The sequence below is a fragment of the Brachypodium distachyon genome, chromosome 4 (assembly GCF_000005505.3).
Source record: "Brachypodium distachyon strain Bd21 chromosome 4, Brachypodium_distachyon_v3.0, whole genome shotgun sequence".
Classification (NCBI taxonomy): Eukaryota; Viridiplantae; Streptophyta; class Magnoliopsida; order Poales; family Poaceae; genus Brachypodium; species Brachypodium distachyon.
In genome coordinates this window covers 38395261-38406894 of record NC_016134.3, presented here as the reverse complement: position 1 = coordinate 38406894, position 11634 = coordinate 38395261, and the positions used below count along the sequence as shown (strand labels likewise).

Below are 11634 nucleotides of genomic sequence, written 5' to 3'. Positions count from 1 at the left end.
TATATGGAAACCATATGCTTGTACCTCTTATTGGTTCCCATTGAGAAATGGAGAATGCCCTCGTTCGATTGTTCCATCTCCATGAGTACAAAGTGTAGGTGTGCAGCTTTGATGGAAGATATACTCAATTTTATTGACTTTAATTTTGTTTGTTTATGCCTCCTGGAAGATGTAAAAGCTTCCTAGTCTCATTTGTTTGGTGGATGGATGTATATGTTTCTATTAAGATGTAACCATTTAGTTCTACTTGACATTTTGCTATCATCAGCAATAGACACTTCTCTTAGAAACAGTATATATGTCTCCTGTAATATACTTCTTTGGTGATAAGCAATATAGAGGAAAGGTGTCATCCTTCTTTGAATGATATGCAGCATATAATTCTTCAGGAAGAAGTATACACTTATTTTTTTAGAAAAGTAGGGGAGAGCCCCCAGCCCCATTTTTATTGCAAAAATGAGACCAAAGTAATTGTCGCCAACACGTCAGTTATAGCGCAAGTGGCACGCAGGCCAGAACCATAATGAAGGACGAGTTCATGCATAAACATGACATGACTGCTATTTATCAGAACTAGATAGTGAGGGGCTCCTTGAACCAATTGGTCGCCGCCAGTTGGAATTGCAGTTCTTCGACAGACCAGGTCCCGGAGCGAGGCTTCAGAGCCAGGCGATCCGCAGCAACTCGGAGCGTCTGTGTTCCATAGCTCTGGTGAAGTTCTCCAGCATCTCCAGCGACGTCTTCTTGCAGAGTAGTTTCCAGCGATGGCACAACGCAGCCGCCGTGTCCCAAACCACCTGAATGTTTCGCCAGCTTTTTCCCTGGAAACACAGATTGTTTCGATGAGTCCACAAAGACCGAAAACAGCAGAAGAAACAATGTTATGAGCAGCATGTTTCCTATTACTAAGCCACCATCGGCCCACTGATTCAAAATCAGTACCAATCTGGATACAAAGGATATCAGAGACAAGGTTCCAAATTGTCTTCGCAACCACACAGTCAAAAAACAGATGGGTCACATTCTCATGTTCATTGCAGAATAAACATGAGATCATCAACCTGTCTGCGTTTGAGCAAATTATCCCCCGTCAGCAGTTTATTGTTAGCTAAAAGCCATAGAAAGATGTGAATGCGTGGGGGGACAGCAATGTTCCACAGAGCAGGGGTGTGAACGGGGGTAACCCCACCATTGTTAATGACAGCATAAAAAGATTTAACAGAATAAATCCCAGTGGGGTGAAACATCCAAATGGGGCGATCAGGCACAGAACTGAACACAATACTGTGGATAATATCTTCTAGTTCATACCACCTAGACATCAAAGCCTCATTAAAAGTACGACGAAAGGAAATTTTCAGTTCTGCACCATCCCAGATATCAGAAATGGGCAGATTGTGTTCATTGGCAATAATGTATAAATCCCAAAACTGAGTAGCCAAGCAACAGTGCCCAAACCAAATATCTTCCCAGAACTTAATAGTTCTGCCATCACCAACTTGCCATCTATAACCAATTCTAGCAGCATTGGCAGCCCAAGCTACACCCTTCCAAAAAGGTGAGGCATTGGTTCCAGTTGCCCACAGAATGTTAGAATTGGCAGTATTATACTTCAGGTCTACAATTTTCTTCCAAATTTTATTGTTATCTAGCTGATACCTTTTAACCCAAGAAGCCAGCAGGCATAAGTTAAAATCTCTAAGATTATGGACACCCATACCACCAAACTCCTTCTTTTGAGTAATAAGCCCCCAGTTTGCCAAATGGTATTTATGTTGGTCATCAGAATTCCCCCAAAAGAAGTGGCTCATCTGAGAAGAGATAGCGTGAATAGCCCACTTTGGGAATTTGATGAAGATAAAAGATAAGTAGGGATGCTAGAAATACAGGATTTCAGAAGTACTAGCTTCCCCCCATAGGAGAGGAACCTGCCTTTCCAGCCAGCAATTCTCTTGATTACCTTGTCAACCACAGGTTGTAAGTCCTCTTTTTTAAGCTTAGAAAAGTGTGAAGGAACTCCCAAATACTTAAAAGGGGAAAGAGCCTAATTTGCAGCAGAAGATCAGGGCAAACTCCCTAGCATGAGCTGGGTCCAGATTAATGGTCATCAAATCACTCTTATGGAAGTTTATCCTCATGCCAGAGAGCTGCTCAAAACAGGTAAGGAGCCATTTAAGGTTTCTAGCAAAATCAAAGTTATTCTCCAGGAAAAGGATGGTGTCATCAGCATATTGAAGACTAATGACACCTCCTGGAGAAACCTGAGGGAGTAATCCCTGGATCAAATTAGCAGGGCAGCTTTAGATAACATTTTTTAGAAGACATCAGCTACCAAGTTAAACAGAATGGGAGACAAAGGATCTCCTTGTTTGAGCCTTTTGCCAGCAATGACATATGGCCCAAGAGAGTTATTAATTTTGACACTAAAAGAACCATTAACTAAAATATTCCTAATCCATCGTCTCCAGGTCACACCAAAGCCACGGGAGGCCAATATTTCATCCAAAAAATCCCAATTGATCCTATCATAAGCTTTTTCGTAGTCAAGCTTTAAAACTAAACCAGGCTCCCCAGATTGGTGAATGTGATGGATTAATTCATGGGCAGAAACAACACTTTCAAGAATGTATCATCCTTTAATGAAAGCAGTTTGATTAGAGGAGATGATTCGGTCACCAATAGGAGCAATCCTATTTGTCATAGCTTTAGTGATGATTTTCAAACTACAGTTACCAAGGCTAATAGGCCTGAACTTCTTCATTTCTTTAGCATCTTGTTCTTTAGGGATGAGAGTCAGAATAGAGAAATTTAGCCTAGAGACCTCAAGGCCCCCCCTGTGAAAATCCCTAACCAGAGCCATAAAATCATCTTTGACAAGATACCAGAATTTTTGATAAAACAAGAAAGGGAAACCATCAGGACCAGGTGCACCAGCAGCATAAGAACCAAAAACAGCATTTTTAATTTCCTCTTCAGAAAATGGTTGCTCAAGCAAGCCATTTTCCTCACTAGTAACCAGGTCCTGATTATCCCAAAAAAGAGCATCAAGAGAGATGTTAGGTCCGGGTTCAAACCCAAAGAGATCTTTGTAGTAGGAAGAAGCAACCTCTAGCATGCCAGGAACATCATAAACAGGGCCATTAGGTCCCTCTAGGACAGCCAGAGAAGTTTTTCTGCGCCTTTGATTTGCTAAAGCATGAAAGTAAGCAGTATTTTTATCACCTTCCAAGGATTTGCCTATCTCTGGACCGTTGCCACATCTTAGTTTCCTCCATGGACCAGATGGAGTCAAGCTCAGTCGAAATTTCTTTAAGTCTAAGCTTTTCAAGGTCAGATAGGGGATTATTTTCAGAATAAATGTCCAGTTTATCAAATTCCTAAGAAAGCAATTTCTTCTTTTTCTTAAGAGCAGATGCCTCATTGCTATTCCATCCCCTCAGTTTTTTCCTTAGCAACCGCAGTTTAAACTGCCAAATTTCGATAGGGAGGGAGAGTTCCAGATTTTCTCCACAAAGGCTGTAAAGCCCTCAATAGAAAACCACCCTTTTTCAAATCTGAATTTTTTTTCACCAGAAACAGTTGGGCCACCAGTGTCAAGGAGGAGTGGGGCATGATCACTCCCAATTCTAGGAAGGGGTTTTATTAGGGTAAGAGGGAAAAGAGCATCCCAATCAGTGGAAGCAAGGATTCTATCCAGAGTGGCCATGACAGGATTACCCTGATTATTTGACCAAGTGTAGCTTCTATTAGAGATCTTAAGATCAATTAGAGCCCACCTGTTAATCCAATCATTAAACAGAAAAGTCCAATGAGCATTAGTATTACCAGAAGATTCCTCCTGTACAGACCTAGTTAAATTGAAATCCCCACCAATTAATGTAGGGACAGTAGAGATCTCTAATACTTGATGTAATTCAGTAATGAACTCCATTTTAAATTCAGCATAGGCAGAGCCATAAACCACAATTAGTTGCCAAGAGACATCATCTTTAATGTTTTTAATTAAAGCAGATGCACAGTATTTGTAGGATGTAAAACCCAAGATCTGGAAAAGGCCCTCCTTGAAACCAAGGAGGATACCTCCAGCAGTGCCAGCTGCAGGGAGGTAAAACCAAGTCAAGGAAAGAGAACCAGCAATGGTTCTAAGGCAACCATCAGTGAAATTTTCTTTTTTTATTTCTTGCAAACCCACAAAGTCAACTTTGTAGTTAGCAAGAATTTCAGAAACACACAAAGCTTTTCCAGGCTTGTTTAGGCCTCTAATATTCCAGAACAAACCAATCATAAAAAATTATGGTGTGGAGGTATTAAAACTGCCGCAAGGCCTTTGGGAATTAGGATCAAAATCCACCCCCTCCACTGAGTTATCTTGGCTTAAACCAGGGGACAGGTGCTTATCAGTAGAGAAAGATATTACATCTAGGTCTAAAGACTCAGGGAGCGCAATCTCAGGATTGGAATTAGCAAAGTTAAGACATGAATGTATTTCATTATTAACCAAATTCTCAATAGTACTAGCAGCATCAATGGGATCAATCCCAATTTGTAAACCAACTGTACTAGCTATAGAGTCAAGGTGATCAGCATTTAAAACAGTAAAGGAATTACCTTTAAAGGTCGGTGGAATTTCCAGGTTCTTTTTTTGTAACAGGAGCTGAGCTTTAGTGAGCACATGAAGCTGGTTATTAATTCTGGTACTGTGCCTTGTGGCCAAAACAGGGCCCCACTTACGCTTCATAATCCCCTGTTGCTGTAAAGCAGGGACAGTAACAGTAACCTGAACCACATGTTCAACCTGCCTCTGACTAGCCTCAAGATCAGGAAGTAAAACCCTTTTAACTTCATCAATCAGTTCAGTAATCACATGAGGAGGAAGGAAATCCTGTTCAACTTCAGAATCAGAATCTGAATCAGTTTGTTGCATTTCAAGTTCTTGTAACAGAGTAGAGCAGTATTGTTTGGATAGGTCTCCATCAGAAGTAGAAGCACTAGGCCTAGAGATCACAGGTGTTGAGGTAATCTGACAGTCCAAAGGGGGTTCAACCATCTGTCACCAGTGGACCATTTGGGGAGCCCAGAGGAAGATTGTTCAAGTCAAGGTGCACAACTGAGGAGAGCAGAGTTTGCTGGCATTCATTCATAGGGACTTTCCCAGTAGAGGCACTGGCACCAGGAGCAGTAGGGGTGGATTTTGCAGGGGCATCAATGAAATCGTCCCCAAGGCCATCAAGGTCATAATCAGCACCATCATAGTCTCCCTCTTCACTGCCGTCTTGTACAAATCCCTCCACTGAGAAATGAAGTAAAAACAGCTTTCTTCTCATCTCAACCACTCTTTCAGAAGGAACTTTGGTAGGGTCTTTACAAGCCACCTTGATCCTCACTTTTTGGCAGAAACTTTTGAACAAACCAGACCAGTTGTCAATGAGAAGGCCAAAACAAGAACTGAGCTGGGCAAACACCTTCCAAGAGCACCACCTGGGGGTAATCCCATCAATCTGAATCCAGGCTTCGATCAGCTCGCCAAAAGCATCAATGGCGCCCTCCCATTCAGTAATCTTGACAGTCACTCCACCTTCTTCCAGGGCAAAGGCTGGGAGGTCTATAAGTTCAGCAACATTTTTCCAAGGGGGGAATCTGAACACAAAGGTTTTATCATCTACTTCACGAATCTGCCATGGCCACTGCTTAACACGACAGAAGATAGCAGATAACTTTTGTTCCAGACCTTGCAAATTAATGACCCCTTGCTTAATGTTGACTACACCACAATTATTGAAGTTCAGCCATTGGGTTTCAGCTTCAGAAGGCACCTCTATGTGATAAAACCCAAGACCAGTGGCTGCACTACCAAGGAAAGTAGCACAAGGAGGAAGATCAACCCAAGCGGGACAATTGTTCACAGGGTGATTTTGGTGAACAGATGAAGCACAGCTTGGGTTGAACACAGTTCCCAACAAAGTGCCCGGGCTCCCCACAGTTGTAGCAGATCATGTTGGCGTAGCGTGGATCAAGGATTTGCTCACGCACCTCGATCGCAGGGGTCTAAACTGGAGGAGGTTGGGGCACAGGAGCAGGAGCGGCAACAGGGAGCGGGGCAGCAGGTGCAGGGGCCGCCTGCTGCCCAGACGCAATCTGCGCCGCCGGAGCCTTGGACGGCTGGGGTGGCCGCTGAGGCTGGGCGGGGCGCTGCGGACGTTGTTGAGGTCGACCGCCGCGCCCGCGGTTGGCACCACCTTGAGTCGCCATCATCGGGCGCCGAAGTACTTCCGCAAACGTGGGGCGATGCTTGTCAAGCCCCCAAAAATCCTTCGCAAAACTGAATTCCTTGGGAGGTTGACGAATCCGTTCAAACGGAGCGACGGGGAAACACTACTGAGCCGAAAACGTACGAAGGGTGAATAAATCTCGACGGATCCAACAAAGAAGGTGTGGGGCGGAGGTGGTTGGCGGCGGCGGAGAAACCCTAGATTGTGGTTTCGAGGGAGGCAGCCATAACTGGCCGTAAAACTCCGCAATCGCCACCTCAGCAGAGTGTGATGACGACGAAGGCACCCTCCGCGGAGCCGCCTCTGATGTGGCTGGAACAGGTGGCGCACATCCGATAGGGCTATGATCGAAAATCACGGGCCCAGCCGGAGGACCGCAAGGTAAAACCACCGGGACAGTTTGAAATTGAATCGGATCATGAGCCGCCAACAATGGCGATGGGGCAGATCCAATCGGCCGAGCAGTTGAGGACCCCTCACTCGCCAGCAGTGGCGGAGCAGGCGATGATTTCAAACACGCCAGATGCGGCGGAGCAGGGTGGTGAGGGGATGGAACAGACGCCACCAACCTTGGGGGGGGGGGGGGGGGGGGGGGAAGACTGCCGCCGGTGAGAAATATGTCGATGATGATGCCGCGGAGGAATCCCCCGACCACCAGACCACGATGGCCAATCGAGGGAGGTAGCGCGGCGATGTGAAACCCTACTCGGCAGTTTCCCCGAACCAAGCGAAGACGTCCCGACACAGCCATCGCCAACCGAAACGGGGTATCCCAGAGGCAGCGCACCAGTGTCGCGCTCACAGTCCTCCGGTGGTCTCGTTGGATGAGGCGTAGTCGAGCCGGGGAAGGGGGAGGGCGTCAATGGCGGTGGCGAGGTGGAAGAGGACGCCGGAGGGAGGAGCGTCATATCCTATGGTTTCCAAGTTGATTTTTTCTTGAGAAACTTTCTCCACGTTGCTTTTTTTTTAGCGAATTCTCCACGTTCAGAAGTATACACTTATTCAAATAGTATATACTTCTCTGAAAAGCAGTGCATACTTTAAAGAAGTATATACTTATTCAAACAGTATATATTGCATACTTCTTAAAAAAGCAGTATATACCACTTTGCTTCGTAAGGAGTATATACTCATTTCCTTGCCAAGGAACAGCATATACTTTTTTTCAGGAAATCAGTATACTTCTTGAAACTATCAGTTTATACTCCTGTTCTGGAAATGAGTATATACTCCTTTTCAAGAAATGAGTTTATACTCCTTTTGAGTATAAGTGACTTATTTTCGGACGGAGGAAGTACCATTTTCCTATATATATAGTGTTAACCCTTATTTGCTATAATTGCAACCCTTTGTATTGAAAACAGACAATGTCTTAGGCAAGCAGGTTGAAAGATATCATAATCTGAAATGAATTCCATTCAAAACATAGTCTCATGCAGACAAACAGAGAATTGCTCATGCAAATCATGTGAAATTCACAAATGGCTCAGGCCAGCAGGTTCACTACATAGTTCACGAGGCATGAGCACTTGGTTCAATTTCGTGCCTCTTCACCGACATATTTTCCTTTAGCAAAACACCATTCCGTAAGTCATGCTCCAAGAGCCAATCTGGGTCTACGAAACATAAAAAAGGGCAAACATTTTTTTAGAGCCAAAGCCCTGGCCCTGTTCCATTCTCATTCTCATTGAGCTCCGAAACTAAAAAGGAAAAGCTACAACCTACTGGGCGTCTATGTAACAGCCCGAAAGCAACTTTTTTCCTTTTAAACCCTTTTGAACTGTTTTGTAATTTAATTATTGTCATGATCTTCATTTTGCAATGTCATTAGCATCATGTCACATGAAACTACATTCATTTGCATAAAAGCTGTCGTTTCATGTGCTTGCTTTTTCGTGTGTTCGCGAAAACCTAAAACTATTTTTGTACAAATACTAATTTGAGTTCGACAAATTAATTTCAGGTCTAGTTAAACCTACACACTCTCTCTTCTTATTTTATTTCAAACCCAAAATTAATTAAATTTCTATGCAGTTGTTTGTTTGGCCTAAAGCCAGCCCATCTGGCCAAACCCTAGCTCCTAGCCTATAATTCCTCTGCGCCGCGCCGCCCTCCTCTTCCGCGCACGTGCCTGCCATCTCCAGCACAGGCCGCCGGTTCCGCTGCCGGCCGCGCCTCCGCCACCTCCTGCTGCTCTGCTTGGTGCTGCTCCAACGCCCCCTCGCCACCTGCTGCACCTCGCCGGATCGACCTCCTCCACCAAGCTCGGGTCCAGCAGCGACGCTGAGCTCCTCCGGCTGCACTCCTCAGCGACCAACACCTCCACGCGCGTGTCGTCGCCGCCCACGCCGTCGACCGCTGCCAAGCTACGCGATAATGCTGCCCTGTGGCTGTGCACCTCTCACCGCCTGCAACCTCCTTCCGGCCCATCTCGCCCAAGCCCATCTCCTCCAGCCCGCAGGCCCAAGCCCAAGCCAGTGTCTCTCGGCTGCTGTCCTCTGGCCGTCTTTTGTGTTGCTGCTCCCGCTCGCTGATGTACTGCTCCTGCCGCTACTCCACGTGTGCCGTGTCGTTGTCCAAGTCTGTGTGAGCACGTGAAGACCGAATAACCTCGGAGCCGGTGCCATGAACAATTACGACCACGACGATTGTACGACTACTTCAACCGTACGACTACGTCGGCTACTTCGACTACATCGACTACGGACGTGGCACGCTACAAAGGTAGAACCGTGGAGCGACCGTTTCGTAGACCCGTAGGTTGTGAATATATGAAATGCATGTGTTGTATGAGATGTTGTGTATGTACCGATATTACCGATAGGTGCAGGTACCTTGTTGCCTTTGGTGTGTGTAACCCCGAACTAGTTGGATCGTTGTGCTATTCTTGTTAAAGCATGTGTTGCACCTATCCATGTCATTCTCATGCATGATAATACAACTATAACATTGTTGTGTGTATTTAATCAACTAAACTCTTTTCCTTGCATATGGAGTTGTATAGATGTTATGTGTAGTATTTTCGGACTCCATTTAACTTGGTAAATTATATATCGGATTCACTTTCGGAATCTTTAATATGAAATGCATCATCCCTATATGCCACTCATCATTCTTTGATTGCGCATATCAATTAACTTGTGTATCTTGTATGCTTATACTTTCCTTTTATGTGGTGTATTTGCTTCTTCTTTGCAAGTTTTCGATTCCTACTACGACGACTACGCTTGTGTTCTTCTTCCAGGATTCTTGCTCAATTCCGGGCAATTGAGTACTCCAGGCAAGCAGCTCTTCCTTGACCATGTTGATTCTACCTATTGTTTCTCCCTCAATTTTGCATTAAGTTACTATCTCAGTCTTGTCACGATGCCTCTAGGTTGCATAGCTTATTAGTCAGCCCTATGTCTTGTTACTTGTCCTAATACCATGTCACACATATTTGCTTGTTGCCCTAGTTCTTGGTCATTAGATGTCATGCTTAGGTTGCGAGTCTAGTGTCCTTACTTCGAGGTTCCACAATTGCAACATCCGCATGCTACTTTATGTTTTAATTACATTCTTAAACCTGTGATATGATATTAAACTGCAACAAGGAAACGATGGGAGGCTGCGCTAACACATTGCTGATTTGTTCCATTCGAGCCGACTAAGGACTGAGATCTCGTTTTCGCTGATCCAAGAAACATCGCGCTAACCGCTCGTGGGAGAAGATATGGCTTCCCCCTCGACTTAGCACTTGATCCTCAGCTCTTCCATGGGCCACATAGTTCGGGCGTTCCATTTGGAATTTGCATTGCATGCACACAGAGATTTGTGGAGACTTGTTGGTGACTTTGCATTCATATAGGATTACGGCACTAGTCTGGAGTGGTCATCCTGCGGGCTCTGAACCACTGCCAGCTGTGCTTGCAACTCTTGAGTCCGTACGATGCTTCGGCCGGGCTCTCGTTTCGGATAGACTCAGTTGGGTGGTCCCCCTGGATTAGTTGTGGAACTTGGAAACGTCGTGTCGCTCAATCCAGCCAGCGCACATTTGAGTGTGAGCACGATTGGTATTCGTGGGTTGGTCCAACGTGTACGGGTAAATTGGTGCACCCTGCAGGGATAAATCTTTCGGAAAGCCGTGTCCGCGGTTATGGACGGCTTGGAGGTCATTACTTGATCATAGAGAACTTACCAATTTAATCTCAAAAACTTGAGTAGTAATTAGCTTTAATCATGGATATGCTTAAAACTGCTTAAGTGTGAGTGTCTTTGGATCATTTCCTCACAAGGGGTTGAGGGGGTGATAAGAGGTTGTGTTTGGTTGGTGTTAGTTATTAGAAGATCACCTCACTTAGTAGACGCTTCTCATCCTCTCATTAGATGAAGTCATTAGAGTGTTTCTACAGATATCTGCTGCTGCATAACCCCACTTTATCCATCCTTTGAGACTTGTTGCATATTTAGTTTAGTTCTCCCCGTAAGTCTTGCGAGTATGTTTTCTTCAGAGGTTTCAGCAGAACAGGTGGGCCGCTAGCTTCTTCGTGGAGCACGACATTGGATTCGATGTTTGGGCTCTATTTTTCTTCTTTCCCACCCACCCACCCTTCTTGTTTTCCGAAAAGTTCCCTCTCGCCCATGTTTTGCAAACTAAATATCTCGTTAGTTTTTCCTGTAGTTCCTCAGGTAGTGCCTTTTCTCGTCTCTTCTTTTGCTTCAAGACAGATAAAGACCTTCTACTTTCTCTTCTAGCTGGTGGTTCTATAGGTGTTATAGACCAAGCTTTTCTTCTCTTTCGCTCGTCTCCTTCTTTTCTTCTTGATCCCCGACTTGCCTTCTTTTCAGATGGCTTCGTCTTCTTTTAATTGACTTCGTCAGGTTGTCCGATTTGACTCGCTACGAGAACAACGCTGGTCTTTTGGCCATGCCGCGTAACGCAATGAGTACATCAATCTGTTCTTTCCTTCCTCTTTCTGGCATTCTATATTTGTTATAGAACTTGCTTTTCTACCTTGGCTTTTGCCTTCCTTTTAACGACTTCCTGGATCGCCTTCTTCTAGGTTGGTTGTTTCACATGTTGTTTCTTTGTCCATTGAGTCAAGATCTTCTGCCATCTTTGGCTATGTTTTGCGATGCTTGGATTACATCGGATTACATTGCGAACCTTTGTACGTTGTGTACGAAGATTACCTTGATCTCAACCAGGAGATGTATCGTGTAGTGGTTTATACCAAAGCGATGAGCCGTCGGATGCAACACCATTTCATGTTTTTGTGGCATTGGATAATATCGTTTGAGATTGTATCCCAATGCCAACCACATCTGCCTTACTCTGCTGCGTACAAAGTACCTCAGTATGGAGAAGTCACTTTTCAAAATGCAT

General features: G+C 44.8%; 1 protein-coding gene across 1 annotated transcript; it reads right to left on the bottom strand.

The window, feature by feature from the left end:
• Positions 1-336: 336 nt before the first annotated feature.
• LOC100832908 lies at positions 337-7219 on the bottom strand. Its single transcript, XM_003578223.4, has 2 exons — positions 4609-7219; positions 337-821 (listed from the first exon to the last, which is right to left on the bottom strand). The coding sequence occupies exons 1-2, from the start codon at positions 5045-5047 to the stop codon at positions 574-576; spliced, it is 687 nt and encodes a 228-aa protein (XP_003578271.2). The 5' UTR covers positions 5048-7219; the 3' UTR covers positions 337-573.
• Positions 7220-11634: the final 4415 nt, after the last annotated feature.

Coding starts and splice junctions, on each gene's coding strand:
- LOC100832908 (XM_003578223.4), bottom strand. CDS start 5,047: ATGGTTGAACCCCCTTTGGACTGTCAGATTACCTCAACACCTGTGATC. Junction 822..4,608: donor AATTCCACCGACCTTTAAAG/GTAATTCCTTTA, acceptor CTGTGTTTCCAG/GGAAAAAGCTGGCGAAACAT.